Here is a 16,510-nt window from a genome sequence, read left to right as displayed (position 1 = left end):
TTTCATGCTTCCTTTTCAGACCAGATGTAGATGGTTGTGGGGGCAATGTTGATGACTGTGCAGAGCAAGTACCTTTATGTTTATAAGTGAAGTATTCCAGATTATATTTTCTATGGCATTTAGGGCATATTTTTGTGGGAGTTCTGCATTTGTCTGGATTACAATTTCTTTGATGCCTGGCCCAATTGGGGCTGGTTATATTCTTATTGCATTGATTACAATATTTTTGATTTGGCATTTTTGTTGTTGTTTATTATATAAGATTTCCTGGGGTCCAAATCAAAATTCTATGCTTAATAAAAAATATCAGTTGGGTTCAGCAGTGTGTTTTGTATACCTAGTGTGTGTGTGTGTATGTGTATGTGTGTACAGAATAGCCTACATGCACAAAGATAGAATAAGTATAGATCCACTGAAGCACTGACCTTTCTCAATTGCATGTCTGCACAGGCATGTCATTATGTGCATGGAAAGGCATTGACCTAATGCCATGTGTCATGTATTGATCTTGTATAACAAACTAGGGCAAATATAAACCCTTTGTTCAATATATAGAATTTTCTAATATATTGAATCAAACAAACCTATAATTCAATTTATACAAATCTGCGATATTTAAAAAAAAAAAAAAGAGGAGCAATGCAACAACACATCTGTACTCCTCAGCCACTCTCACAATACTAACTGATGTGTAATGCAAAAGCTCTTGCATCATAATTTGTTGCACAACATAATGCAAAAGCTCTTGCATCATAATTTGTTGCACAATGCAAAAGCTCTTGCATCATAATTTGTTGCATAAAACAAAAGCTCTTGCATCATAATTTGATGCATAACATGATGGAAGGGCTTAGTTTTAGGTGTGGGCAAAAAAAATATCAAGAGGAGCATATTTTTGACAGGATTATGGACAACAATCTGACAGAAGTGCCTTTTGTAAGTGTGGACAAATCAATCTGAGGGGGCTCATCATTTCACAGGAACTTCCCGAGGGCATTTTTACAAAAATCTTGGATTAGACGGGGTTCCACACTTGTGCAAAAAGCTCATATTGGCATGTTGAGCTTGTTTTAAGTGTAGCCAAATCTGCCTGAGAGGGGCTCATCATTTCTCGAGTTTATCCTATATACTTTTACACTACTGTTCAGACTTATGGGAAACTTTGGTCATAGGTTATGCGTAAATTGCTTGCCCCGGGCCTCGTATCCACCTAGGGCCGGCCGGCCCTGGCTCTGTGGAAGGATAAAATAGGGTAGGAATAGAGAGGGGACCAATGGCTATGTAGAAAAAAGAGCAGAAAAAAATGTTTGGATGAAAGAAATAGTTCCTGCTAACGAAATATTTACTTAGACAGGCGACATAGAATTGATCATTCAGCAGAACCACACTGTTTTAGCAATCTTGTCTGTACAGAGTTATCAAATAATGTCAAAATTACCAAAAGTCTTGTCCTATATGGTTACCAAAAAGTTTAACCATACGTGTTTGAAACGATTAACTTTTTCTTTGAGGCACCGTTGTGAGAATTTTCTTTAACAAAAATGTAAATAATACGCCGTTATTATTTCTAATATTAGTTACGATAAAGCACCAAACTTGGAATAAACATTAGCCACATATTCTTAATCGTTCCGTGGTTCTGGCACCCTGCCCCAACTGATACTTTTCGCAGAGGCTTTTCGCAAATGAACGGACGCCTGGTATTGCAATTGACATTCTCTAATCTTCCGTTCGTCTTTAGCAAAGCGCAATCTTCGTTTCCAACGTCGTTAGGTTCATTCGTGGCCCAGTTGAGGTAGTACCCTGATGTGATTACCGGCTCACCTGAAAGCAGAGAAGATATTCATATTAAGAGTGCTGAATAGTGAGGATTTCGCTCTAGCGCCAAACAGTTCACACGTACGACGCTAGATAGCGTACGGAATTGAGAGCTCTTCGCTCGAGCGAATAAAGCTTAAGGCTCGGCTGGACTTTTGGCATGCAAATGGGCGAATTTTTTTCAAATTTTCCTCTCCATTCCAAACACTTCTTGGATATTTCAAAATATGAAACATTACATCAGCTTAGAATTCCTTCTAGAGCATTGACGTGAATTTTCATGTAGTTTTCTTTCATTGTTTTCTAGATATTATCAATAGTTTCATAGACTTATGTAATCACAAAACTATTGATAATATCTAGACAACAGTGAAAAAACTACACGAAATTTCAGGTCAATGCTCTAGAAGAAATTCTAAGCTGATGTAATTTTTCATATTTTGGAATATCACGGCGAATGGAGAGGAAAATTTGAAAAATATTCGCCCATTTGCATGCCAAAGGTCCTGCCGAGCCTTAACGCCCACTGAGGCGCCGGAAACGCGGCAACAGAACTCAACAGACCCGCTAAAAGACAACGTGCAGATTTCTGGCACGGAAATTCCGGCTTCCCTTCAGCGCTTTTCCCTGTAGTGGGCGTTACACTTACACCATTTGATTTCAATGGAAGCAGACAACAGAAGTTATGTTGCTGGATATTTCCGTGTTTCGCCGCGTCTCAGTGGGTGACAAGCTTTACACTCGAAGAGGCAAAACGAGCAATATACGCTAGTATACGTATACGTATACGTATACGTATAACTGTCATTTGTCTGTGGTAGTGGACCCTCAAGTATGGATCGTGAGGTGAAACACGCGGTGAAATCGAAACTTAATTATCATTTTCATGTTGAAATGTAATTTAGTCTGTCAAGACACAGTGATATATGACTATGAAATAGATGATTGTGGGCTGAAACTGACAGGGCGGATGTTTAACATATAAGTTTCTACGATTTAAATGATATTCCATTCTAGCGTAGCACGTAACCCTTGCCGTCACTACTTTTTATCCAGCCCTTATATCTCAATTACTATAAGGGCGTTGCAGGTACATGAAGTTCAAATTGAAGGAGTGTTTTTTGAGGATGAAACACTATTATGGGGGAAATTGAAAAAGAAACCTTGCTTTCCCCTTACTCGGAAAATCCTGCGCACGTTCACGACTACTAATTGAATTGAATTGTTGTTTTAAGCTCACTTTATGCACAGATAGGCTAATCGGGACTGGACCCACAGTTCAAAGTGGGATCCGAACCACTGTACAATGTGCCTCACTGGGCCTCGAACCTTTCATGACTATCTTTGTTAATTGTATTATCATTTAACTGTTATTTTAAGATAATTTTAAAGTTAGAACTGAATCCTACTAACGAAATGTACAATTAAAGTGAAAAAATGTTCCTTGGTTTATAAGTACTGAAAACAAAGAATATACTTCAGGAAACGCAGACTTTTCGCCTCCAGTTGTTGGAGTTTCAAGGGGGCAAAGGCGGTGTTACTACACGCCTGATTTTGTACAGTCGTACACGACACCTTTTGCCGTCAACATGCACCCTTCGCTCGCATTTCAGTGAGAGACCCATTCGCTTGCTACGCGGCGGCAACCATTAGGCTACGCCGTGCTTGACCTTGTTGAGGGTGCCACCTGTTTCGAAAACGACTCGAAACGAAAAATTTGGCAACGCAGAATACCACGAGAATTTCCCTTCGCCAAGGCAACTGGACAAAGTCGATTGGAGCAGCGGTTCGTGAGACCTTCCCTGGCTTTCGACGGAAAAGACACGAATAGGATTTTCAAGTTTATTCTTTCGCCGAACAGGCATTAGCATTGAGATCTCAGATGGTCCTCTAAAACTTAGATTGCACAATGAATGAATGACAACTTTCCTATCCAACCAAATATAAAATGATAGCCTCGTAAAGTATACCGGGTGTTTCATAAGTAATGAAACCAGTCCAGAATGATCGAGGAACGCAAACAGTTTGTGCGTGTATATTTTGTTAAGCTGAGAGTTCACATCCCTGCCGCTAGGAGGCACTCAAATGACCCACATCACTCACAGAGTTTTGTGCATTGTTTTGATCCCGAAAATCACCGGACCTTGCACCGTGCGACTTCTTTTTGTGGGGTATTCGTCTCACAGATACCGCGTGATATCGCAGCTCTAAGGGAGCGTATCATCGCAGCGATAGACACTATCGACAGGCCCGTGGTGATGCGAGTGTGGTAAGAACTAGACTATCGTGTCGATGCGTGTCGTGTCACCCGTGGTGCACACATTGAACATTTGTAGGTGTACCAAAAGACTGAGTTCCTCGTTCGTTCTGGACTCGTTTCATTAACGTTCTATACTTCACTTGCAATAAATTTTTGTAACCCCTCAATTATTTTTGAAACACCCGGTATAATATGTTCATTACTCACCTAAGACAGTCTCCCAACTTCCGTCCTCTATGATGTCATGATAGCCGACATACGCCGTCTGGTCGAGGCTGTGCTCGAACCATATCAAGGTACTCAATACAGCAGCTTCGTCTGATGTTTCGATAATCACCAGGTGGCTATCCTTATCAGCGCAGAATTTTGTAGCATCGAGCCACGTCATCGTGACGTTGTTAAATTGATACAGCCCCATGCCTAGTGGCAAGCGGTACGTACCTTCAGCGTTTGGATATCGGTACTGGCCTGAAATTACATATAGTATATGAGTCTCTTAATCACGTCATCATTATTGTCGCGGTCAGTCAAAAGTGGCAGAGAGCACCGCACAAATAATGGATTTATTACATTGTAACCAGTGTTTGTGGTGCGTGTTTCGTGTGATTCAGGTGAAATGAGTAAATATTTGAAAATGTTTCTTTGTTAAAGTAAAATGGTAAACCTGTTCTCTTACCAAGATATGTGTGTCTGTGTGTATGTGTGTATGTTGTTGACCTGCCTATTGGCAGCCCCGGGATGTAACAGTAGAGGCACTCGCTTTTGATCCTTTTTCAAATATTTATTTAAAACATCTTGACCATGCGGACCCGAATGTGGACTAGAAGTAGACCCCTTTCACTTACCTAATACTTTCTCTCTCCAGTCCTGGCACCTCCTCACTTCCAGCACGCCACTTACTCCTCAACACCACCTTCTCCTTGCCCTTCCCCAAACGCCACTCCCGATCAGCCACGACTTCCTCCCGGCCAATGTCTTTCAGTTTTCATTACTCAGCAGTGACATTGCCCGATCATAAGTCCCACTTGCATTCCTACTTCAAGATCTCCCTCTTTGTCCACAATGTATGTGTGTGTGTGTGTTTATATATATATATATATATTATCTTACTATGTCACGTGGTCCTAGGCTATGAATAGAAATAAGTTCACCAACTCCTAACAAATCAGGTTGCTAACTCATAAGAACCAACTCCTAACAAATAAGGTTGCTAACTCATAAGAAATGAGATTAGCTTTTTGGATTGGATTGATTTGTTGTTTTAAGTCCACTTTATGCACAGTAAGGCTTATCGGGACTGGACCTACAGTTTAAAGTGGGATCCGAACCACTTGTGCCTCCACTGGGTATCGAACCCGGGACCCCTTGATTGCAAGGCGATGACGCTACCACTGCGCCATCGGGGAGGCCCAAATGAGATTAGCTAACTCATAAGAAATTAGGTTGCCAACTCATAATAAATCAGGTTGCCAACTCATATGAAATCAGGTTGCCAACTCATAAGAAATCAGGTTACCAACTCATAAGAAATCAGGTTGCCAACTCCAGAATCACCATCATCATTTCACTGATGTGAATAATTTTATTTACAATTTCTGATCGATTTTTCTCCCGTATTTCATTCTCTAGACTTCAGGCTTCGCAGATAACCAAGCTAGCCTATAATATACGCTCCTGATATATATATATATATATATATATATATATATATATATATATATATATATATATATATATATATATATATATATATATATATATATATATATATATAAAAATACGAGAAAACCTCGTCAAGAGAATATTTTATGCTTATTTTTTCACTGGAATTATCCGACCAACGAGCAATCTCAAGAATGCGCAAACCTTGTAACTTCCGTGAAGCATTGACTGAGAGGCAATGCGTGGATCTAACATGATCCAGCGTGTTCGAAAGGTGTAATAACCTTTCGAAGCCAAAGATTATAAAAGCAAGCTCGCTCTCATTACTCTTATATTACTAGTACACATTACAACTGACTAAACTACGACGATGGTGTACGAAGTTAACGGCTGCATAAACATGCAGCTATTCGCACGGGATTGCTCGGAACAGTGAGTCAAGGGTCACAGTATCGAACCTTGACATCAGTCACAATTCGGTCTGCAAGAAGCATCTGGACAAGAAACATCATTCGCCTACCAGGTATGAAAAAGCGTAAATAACCTTATATTCAACCTTCCATATCTCTTCCATATCCTCTTAGTCGGAATAGGTTCATCTCACAAGTATATTTAAGCTCTACCTAAATGTATTATTGAAGCATCCCTGTTGTGACAGTCAGATTTACCTTCGTCATTATTATTATTATTACTCTAACAATTAGCCGTAAAAAATGTGTTGAATCAAAGTGTTCAAATTCAAATTCAAATTCAAATTCTTTATTTACGTGGGCGAGGTTCAGCCTGAGGCTGTTCTGCCACCTAACCCGTGTCATCGATTACATTTAAATTTACATTTCTTATGTTATTACAGTATTAATACAGTGTGTAATAAACTGTATGATTTAGTTACAAAATCTATTGATAAAATAATTGTAATAAATGTATGAATAAAATGATACAAAAATTGTGAAAAGACAACTACATAAAAATAAAATAAAATTAATGAAAAATAAATAAAAATAAAAACATGTAGACAAAATACATAACATAAACATACAAGTTACATCATAGTATTTGAACACAATCTCTGCTCTGCCAAAAGAAAATTCTTTACTTCATTTCGGAAAGATTCTATTTTAGATATGCTCGACATGGTCTTAGGTAGGGCACTCCATATTTTTGCAGCAAAATATGAAAACGACGACTGATATGCCTGTGTGTTGCAGAGTGGAAGGTTAAATTTGAAATTATTTCTTGTATGGTGGCTGTGAATACTGGTGCGAGGGATCAACATGTCTGCCAGATACGACGGCTTGCCAGATGTAATAATTTTATGTATAAGGCAATATATATACAGTAGCCGCCTACGGTACATATTGAGGATATTCTTATTATTTATGGAAGGTAAAATATGTTCACGTCTCGGGATGCAAAATATGAACCGTATGCACGCATTTTGGCATTTTTGAATCTTTGCTTGTAAAGTTTTATTTATCCTACCAGAGTACACTACGTCACAATAGTCGAGAAATGGATATATAAGTGTTTCAACTAATCGCTGCTTGATTTCTGAAGATAATAGTTTGTTAAATTTAAACAAGAATCTAAGTGTTCTAAATGATTTATTGATTTGGCGGCTAATATGCTCATTCCATGATAGACGAGTGTCAAATATCAGTCCAAGACTTTTAACTACTTGAGCTCTAGGTATGACATCATCATTTATTGTAATTGTTGTATTAGTGTGCTCGACCGAACCAATAGCATTTCGAGTTCCAATAAATGTATAACATGACTTATTAGCATTAATTTTAAGGCCATTTGCATCACACCATGTTTTTATCGCACCCAAATCATTACTTATGTATTCAATACTTATGGCAATTTCTGTTGGATTGAATGATTTGGTTAGTTGAGTGTCATCAGCATATGAATGTACGTTACAGTATTTGACAACTGAGGGTAGGTCTGCAATATAAATCGTAAACAATAAGGGACCTAGTATAGATCCTTGTGGAACACCAGATGAAATATATAAATTATTAGATAATAAAGTAGGCGACAGTTTTACACGTTGATTTCGGTTACTTAGATATGAAAAATACCAGTTAAGGGTAGATTGTGAAAAACTGTAATATTTCAGTTTACTGAGCAGTAATTTATGTTGTACCTTATCAAATGCTTTGGACAGGTCCAATAATATTAATGCAGTGAGGAATTTCTTATCCATAGCCTGGAGGATGTCATTTGTGACTTTCAGCAAAGCCGTAGCAGTGCTGTGTGCCGGCCGAAATCCTGACTGTGAGGGTGGAAGAATATTGTTTTGGGCAAGGAAGCTAAATGTCTGTTTATAGATTATTTTTTCTAGTAGTTTTGATCACACAGGCAGAACACTAATAGGTCGAAGGTCGTTTACATTAGTTAATCGGGTCGTCTTAGGGAGTGGTGTTATCAAAGCTTCTTTCCATTTCCTGGGAAATACGGATTTCTCGAGCGAAAAGTTAATAATATGTGTGATAATAGGCAAAATAAAAGGTAGCGATAACTTCAGCATTGTAGTTGATATTCCATCTGCACCAATAGCAGTAGACTTGATTTCGTACAAACATTTTCTTACAGTATAGCCATCCACCTTTTTAAAAGCAAATTCGGGGAGCATATTATTAAACTTTTGGTTACTAAATTTTAAACATTCTTGAGATATCAGACGTTGGTCGATATTTAGACTATCAATTGAATTAAGAAAGTGTTCATTTATCTCGTTCGCATTGTCAAACGTGGAGGGGAGATCATTTTTATTTGAGCCAATGCCTACAGATTTCAGCTGCTTCCATAAATGCTTTGGTTGTCTTGGTGTTTTATTGATGTTATGCTCAAAATAACACTTTTTTTCTTGCCGAATAACGGATGTCGTGAAATTTCTCAATTCTTTGTATTCTTTCCATGCAGATTCAGTTCCGATTCGCTTGAATTTACGAAACGCATTGTCCCTTAGTTTCATCAGCAGCTTCACATTCGATGTAATCCACGGCATACGTTTGTTACGAACTCGTGTTTTACGAACTGGCGCGTGCTTGTCAAAGAGATCAAGTAAGTTGGCATTGAAATACTCTACTTTCATATCCAAGTTATCGGTGTTATATATTTTTCCCCAGGTAATTTTTTCTGCATCCTTCACGAATTTATCATAATCAATATCACCGAATTTTCTGTGGTATATAATTCTGAGTGTCTTAATTTGTAAGAATATATATTTGATTTGCCAAGCCGACGGGAGAATGAAAGGAAGTCCCGAGACTGACGGGCGAGCACCTGAAAGGTCACGTTATGCGAATAAAGCTTAGGAAATTCGACCGTAATGACAACCATTTAAATATCTCGGGTTCCGGCGGCCAGATTTGTGTGGAATTTTTACCAGCGCAGCAACATGTGTGCAGGGACGGATGTGTGGAGTTTCGTCGCGATCAAGCAAGAATTACGGATGCCAGATCGAATTGGTTGTAATCGATCAGTTTATGGGCACAGATTGCAGTTAAGCTCTGGGCGCCAGCGAGACGGAAACTTAATCCGTAGGAACGAAACCTCTAATACGATCCTGTTCAGCCTAGGAGACAATAGAGAGAAGTGGAATGACCTCTCCGGAAGCGTCCCTTCAACGAGCGCCGAGCGTCCTTTTTCGAAATCGGGATAAAACGAAGGACATGCTTTTTCGTCGCACAGTTTTACCGCGATTCTCATAGCGAGAGCACCTCCGCGTTACCTCTTCGTATACCGTGGACTTTGCTTTGTTTTGCGAACATCAGTGTGTGATAGGCAGTAAGTCGTTACGAGTGCGCTTACCTCAATCGCTGGAGGAAGTCGAAGCGAGACTGTGTTTCCGTGATAATCTTACGCCGTTTACTGTTTTTGTGAAACGAGGAACATCGAAAATTATGGCCGGCTAAGAGAAGAAGAGAGATGAGGGCGTTACCCTCGATTTGCCCGATGCCAGACGAGACACCGACCATTGCCTACAACATGCCAAGAAACGACGAGCTACGCCGCCTGATGCCTACCAGTCGCCACGAGAGAGAGAGATATGCTGACGTCCCGACGCTCGAGATCGTCCGACGGTGATGGAGAAGACGCCGACGAGCCAAGAACGACCGCCCACCGACCAGATGCGACGTCCTAACCGCGCCAGACCACGGAGATGTTCACCGATCCCGAGAGGGAGGAAGAGACGCCGAGGCCATTGACGTTCCCGACCGACGCCGACAACCAGGAACCAGATGTATGAACGCTCGTCGCATCTTCGTCCCCACGTTCAAGGAAGAATAGGAAAACATTTCGTGTGAATACTATGTGATTTCAACCGCCCGTAAAGACGCCAGGATGCACCTTGAAAGCTGAGAGATGGTAATGTATTCATCTGTGTGAATGTCAACACGTGACGGCTCGATCGATTTAGAGAACGCCCTTGAAATTCGTCAACATTTTGAAAACGTCCACACAACTCGAAACTTCTTATAAAATACTCCCGTCGCGCTTGTCATTTGTAATTTATTTGTCTCAGGTCAATTTTACTTGTTTCTTGTGATTTTTTTAATGATCTTAAATTCGCTGTTGTTTGTGCTCCTTTTGTATTTGTTTAAAGTGCGTACTATTAGAGTAAAGCGCCGCCCGCTTAATTGTTTAATCTACTTGAGGTTTGTTCATTTTTATGTGTCAGCGCTGTGTCGCTGCTAGCTACGTCAGGTCGCGTATGTGATTATTTGTTAAAGTATTTGCCTGGTAATTTGAATTGCTCGTCGCGGCGAAGTGTTGAAGTCCCGCCCGCTTGAGTGTATATGTTGCGTCACTCAACGGAGGTTATTGTTATGTTTGGAACCACGTGAGGTCATGTAAAAGGAAAACGTCCGCCCACGTGAGCGTAATTGCCGTTGAGACGCCTTTGTTTACGCTGGACAAATAATGTATTGTCACCGCACCGACCTAGTTTTTTTTTAAAAAAAACAAAAGGTGAACTTAAGTAAGGGCTGGCTAGGATTTGAGTAGCACTGGAGCAAAATCACAAATGACCTGATTAGACAAAAATTCAAGGTAAATTTAAATATGAATGCAATAATTAGGGCTTGTCGTCATAAAAACCTGTACATGTCATGTATCATTTTGTGTTGATGACCCCGTAAAGAGAGAATCTGTGAGAGAATGTGTGAGTGAAAGAGGGGGAGATGTAACTAATTGATTTTTGTTTTGTTATGAATAGAATATACTTTTTATTTTTTCATGTTAATTTTTGGGCTATATCATTTCGTACGCATGTCGCTACCCGTGATTTTCAGGTATGCAGCTAGCCGCTTCCCGGCTACAGGTAAAGAGGTGGTAATAGAAAGTATATGTTTTCTTTTTGTTTGTTCGATATGGCTAATCGCTATGCACTGTTGGTCACCGGTCCCTACACACGAACTCAACCTGGACCGTAACGCTATTTCGCTTGTCCGAGGGAGATGTTGCCGCCTCTATCTAGGTAGTGGTAGCATTTGTTTTCCCAGGCAAGGGAGGGCGTTTCACACTGTGACCACCTCAGATCCCAGGTAAGACTGGATTACAAATATATATATATATATATTATGTTATATTATGTATTATATGTCTATGTTTATGTATGTGTGTGTGTGTGTGTGTGTGTAAAGGCAGGAGGGCGAGATTTTGAGGGAGTGTGTGCATGTGTGCACACGTTGTAAAAGTGAATGTAACATAATGATTAGGGCTGATCCGATACCAGTTTGAACAGATACCGATGCCGATGTCGATCCCCTTACCCATTCCCACCTATACCGATGATTGAAAATTGCAATAATTAAAAATTTCTTCAAGATATTGATCAATATTGATGCGTAAATATTCTTCTGCAATTATATGCCTCAAATTACCAAGAAATGTGCTTTAGAATGTTAAAGTATTACATGAGAATATGAAAATAGATGTTATGTAATCATAAAATATAGTTTTTCGTGCAAAACTGGTGCAAAATGAAGAAAAAACTTCGAAATTTGGAACATTTTTTTCCGACCCCGTGAAGGACCAAAATACCAGAAAACTATGGGCTGATATCGGTAGATGAATTCCAACCCATACTTTCCGATACAGATACATCAGCATCGGTGTTCGCTCATCCCTGATTTAAATACTACATTCTGTAATTGGAAACTTGTCCCTGTTGAAGGGAAATAAATATAGACAGTAGAAGTACAACTAAACATACAATGAGAGACATTTAAATTTCAGTGACCTATGGATATTAAAGTTTTAATTGATTGATTGATTGATTTGCTTCATTTTACTTCGCCTTTTGCACCACTTTTGGCTAATTTGCGAAACATCCACGGCCAGGATTTGAACCCGAGACCCCCGGCTTCGTAGCACTAACCACTCGGCCGGCATTAAAGTTTTAATGTCAGTATTATTATTAAACAAGGATATAGTTAATCAAAGGGTTCTGGGTTCGATACCTGGTGGAGGCCCATGTTGTTAAAGGTCCAGCAATCCATAAATTCTAATTAGTTCCGATGCAGGACAGGAACCTTTTTTCTCGGAAAATTGAAATTAGGTCCAAGTTTCATATATTTCATCCAAAAAAAGTTTCCTGGACCGTATTTAAATTCATCCGGAAAGAAGGTTCCTGGACCGAATTGGAATACTGCTTTGCAAATAAAAAGGTTCTTTACGGTCGAGAACCCATTTACGCTTGCTGATTTTCTCTCCTGGACCGGAATTGAATTCATTTAAAATCCCTGGACCTTTAACAACCATGGCCCATAGTGGATCGGGGCCCCACTTTAAACTGTAGGTCAAGTCTCGGTTTGCCCCTCTGTGAATTAAATGCACTTAAAACAACAATTCAAACAATTCAATTCTATATTATTGAAACAACATCAACTGAACGTAAATGTACGGGGTAACTCGGTGCCGTGGCCGAGTGCGTTAAGCTGTCGATTTTCGATCTCGCCACTGATGTTCCAGGACTAGAATCCTGGTCTTACTATGGGCGTTATTGTGAGTGTCCGTTCATAAATTTCATCATATCATCACTCATCCTCATCATTGCGATTAGCCGAAAGTTGGAGAAATGCGACATAAAATACCGGATGTTTCATAAATAATTTAAAGGTTACAAAAATGTATTACAAGTAAACGATTGAACTTACATTAATGAAACCAGTCCAGAACGAACGACGAACTCAGTTTTTAATTTTATTTTCGACAGCTATAAATGTTCAATGTGTGCACCATGGCTAACACGGCACACATCGACATGATAGTCTATTGCCAGACCCGCATCAACATTGGCCTGTCGATAGTGTCTGTCGCTAGGATGATGCGCTCTCTTAGGTCTGCTATATCACACGGCATCGATGAGACGAATACCATGTCTTTGATGAAACCCCACAAAAAGAAGTCACACGGTGTAAGGTCCGGAGATTTTGGGGACCAAAACATTGCACAAAACACTGTGAGTGATGTGGGTGATTTGAGTGACGCCTAGCGGCAGGGACATGAACTCTCAGCTTAACAAAACATACACGCACAAACTGTTTGCATTCCTCGATCGATCTGGATCAGAGGCGGTCATTTTCGTTCAACCTCCCTCACCCTCACGGCTCGACCTCACCCTCACGACTTGACTTCGCCCTCACCCTCACAGATAGACTTCGCCCTTACCCTCACACACCCTCACCCTCACGACTTGACTTCGCTCTCACCCTCACGGATAGACTTCGACCTCACCCTCACACGCCCTCACCCTTACGGATAGACTTCGCCCTCTCTATCACACACCCTCACCCTCACGACTTGACTTAGCCCTCACCCACACACACCCTCACCCTCACAAGTCTTCGGAAGGTGAGGGCGAGGTCTGCCCTCATGAGGGCCACCCTCCGGAGGGTGACCACCTCTGTTCTGGACTGGTATTGTAAGTTCAATAGTTTACTTGCAATAAATCTTTCTAATCCGTCAATTATTATATCAAACACCCCGTACAATAATACAAGTACAGGTGCAATATGTAACAGTTCAGGCAAAGGTTTGGCTAATAAACACTGAACGCACAGTTTAAAGTGGGATTCGAACCACGAGGCCTCCTTCAGCCGACCTCCGTGGAGGACTGGTTAGCACAGCAAGCTACGACGCCAGAGGTCCCGGGTTCGAATCCTAGCCTGGGCATTATTTGTGTGTCCCCCTCCACCGTCGCGATTAGCCGAAAGCGACAGAAAAAGCGACGTAACATAGCCTACGTTACCTTCTTTAATTTGAGCACAAATGTCCTTCTCGAATTCAAAAGAAGTGGCAGTATGTGAAATCTCCTCCCAAGCTTCCGGACTGCTAAGGCAAGTCACCAAGTAACTAACCAGTATTAAGTCCATATCTGTAGCTGGCTGAAATACAGAAATAGTGATTGATTAACAATACTGTAACATCCACGCTGAGTGGTGGCGATCTGACCATCGGTGCTGCCACCTACACGCAAAACCTGAAACGGTTGTCGATTGACACACATGCTTTGGCTAAACCCCGGGATAAGTAATAACGTTGTGGAACTTCATGGTTACGAAATAGCAAGGAAGGATGTAACTCGATGCAACAGGGGTGGAATCTGCTTTTATATCAAAGAAAATATTCGATGGAAAATAATAGAAATTCACAATTTTTTAAAACTAGACGAACAAATTGAAATATTAGTAGTCGAAATTTGTTGCAACAAAGAGAATGTAGCTGTTGTGTTGGTGTGCAGGCCGCCAAATATATCTTATACCACATTCAATTATTTGCACGATGTATTACAATTCGCATTCGTAAACTACGACCATTATATTTGTGTCGGTGATGTAAACGTAGATTTTTTTAAACCTAAAGATCCGCATACAAAATTACTGTCGGGTATAATTAAAGAACTAAACGGCATTCAAATTGTATAAAAGCCAGCGCTGAAAACTGCCACGTCGGAGTCCCTAATAGACGTTATAATCTGTTCTAAAAAGACAAAGGTTTTATACGTAAATCAACAGTCATTGCCAGGTATATCTGATCATGATACAGTGTATGCAGTGTTTCAAGTTTATAATAGTGTAAAAAAATCGAAAACGAAATTTGTCCGTTACCGTGACTTCAAACAACTAGATATCAGGAAGTTCAATGAGGATGCAAAAAATTCAGCCTGGGAGGATGTATGTTACGCCCTCCCTTGCCCGGGAAAACAAATGCTACCACTACCTAGATAGAGGCGGCAAAATCTCCCTCGGACAAGCGAAATAGCGTTACGGTCCAGGTTAAGTTCGTGTGTAGGAACCGGTGACCAACAGTGCATAGTAATAAGCCATATCGAATAAAAACAAAAACATATGTACTTTCAAATTACCACCTCTTTACCTGTAGCCGGGAAGCGGCTATCTGCATACCTGAAAATCACGGGTAGCGACATGCATACGAAAATGATATAGCCCAAAATTAACATGAAAATAAAAAGTATATTCTATTCATAACCAACAAAAATGGTATTATTACAGGTCCCCACACTTGCACTCTCACATTCTCTCTCAGATTCAATCCTCATGGGGTCATCGACACAAGAAATTATACATGACATGTACAGGTTTTATGACGACAAGCCCTAATTATTGCATTCTCAATTAATTTTATCTTACTTTTTGTCTAATCAGGTCATTTGTGATTTTGCTCCAGTGCTACTTAAATCCTAGCCAGCCCTTACTTAAGTTCACCTTTTGTTTTTTAAAAAAGAAACTAGTCGGCGCGGTGACCATACATTACTTGACCAGTATAAACAAAGGCGTCTCAACGGCAATTACATTCACGTGGGCGGACGTTTTCCTTTTACAAGACCTCACGTGGTTCCAAACATAACAAATAACCTCCGTTGAGTGGCGCAAACATATACTCTCTAGCAGGCGGGACTTAAACACTTCGCCGCGACGAGCAATTCACATTACCAGGCAAATACTTTAACAAATAATCACATATGCGACCGGACATAGCTAGCAGCGACACAGCGCTGACACATAAAAATGAACAAACCTCAAGTAGAATATGCAATTAAGCGGGCGGCGCTTTACTCTAATAGTACGCACTTTAAACAAATACAAAGGAGCACAAACAACAATGAATTTAAGATCATAAAAAAATATCACAAGGAATACGAAAAATTGACCTGAGACGAATAGATTACAAATGACAAGCGCGACGGGAGTTTGGTATGAAGTTCGAGTTGAGTGGGCGTTTTCAAAATGTCGACGAATTTCAAGGGCGTTCTCTAAATCAATCGGGCCGTCACGTGCTAAGGTTCACACAGATGAATACTTTACCATCTCTCAGCTTCCGGGGTGCATCCTGGCGTCTTTATGGGCGATTGAAAACACATAGTATCCACGCGAAAGGTTTCCTGGGTCGTGACGATGAAGATGCAAAAAGGGTTCAAACACCTAGTTCCCCGGTCCTCTTCCTCTCGGGATCGGTGGATCTCTGTGGTATGGCGCGGTTCGGACGTCGCATCTGAGCGGTCGTTGTAGGCGTCGTCGGGGCGTCTACATCTCTCTCTACGTCTCTCTGTCGCGGTTGGTAGGCGTCGTCGGCGTCGTCGGGGCGTCAACGTGGCGGATGGTAGGCGTCGTCGGCGTCGTCGGGGCGTCAACATCTCTCTCTACGTCTCTCTGTCGCGGCTGGTAGGCGTCGTCGGGGCGTCAACGTGGCGGATGTTAGGCATCGTCGGCGTATCAATAGGGCGGCGTTCGA

At 40.7% G+C, this 16,510-nt stretch overlaps 1 protein-coding gene across 4 annotated transcripts in view; it reads right to left on the bottom strand.

Annotated features, from left to right (window-relative positions):
* Positions 1 to 1,154: 1,154 nt before the first annotated feature.
* Positions 1,155 to 16,510, bottom strand: part of LOC145997324 (uncharacterized) — a 90,797-nt gene continuing 75,441 nt past the window's right edge. For all 4 annotated transcript variants that reach the window (XM_083134238.1, XM_083134237.1, XM_083134239.1 and 1 more), the window contains exons 5-7: positions 14,007 to 14,142; positions 4,286 to 4,546; positions 1,155 to 1,824 (exon numbers count right to left, since the gene is read on the bottom strand). In XM_083134238.1, coding sequence (XP_082990364.1) covers positions 1,574 to 1,824; positions 4,286 to 4,546; positions 14,007 to 14,142 — 648 coding nt within the window. In that variant the 3' untranslated portion in view covers positions 1,155 to 1,573. The remainder of the gene's footprint in view (positions 1,825 to 4,285; positions 4,547 to 14,006; positions 14,143 to 16,510) is intronic.

The sequence above is a fragment of the Lepisma saccharinum genome, chromosome 13, assembly GCF_977018435.1.
Source record: "Lepisma saccharinum chromosome 13, izLepSacc3.1, whole genome shotgun sequence".
Classification (NCBI taxonomy): domain Eukaryota; kingdom Metazoa; phylum Arthropoda; class Insecta; order Zygentoma; family Lepismatidae; genus Lepisma; species Lepisma saccharinum.
This window is presented reverse-complemented; position numbering and strand designations above follow the sequence as displayed.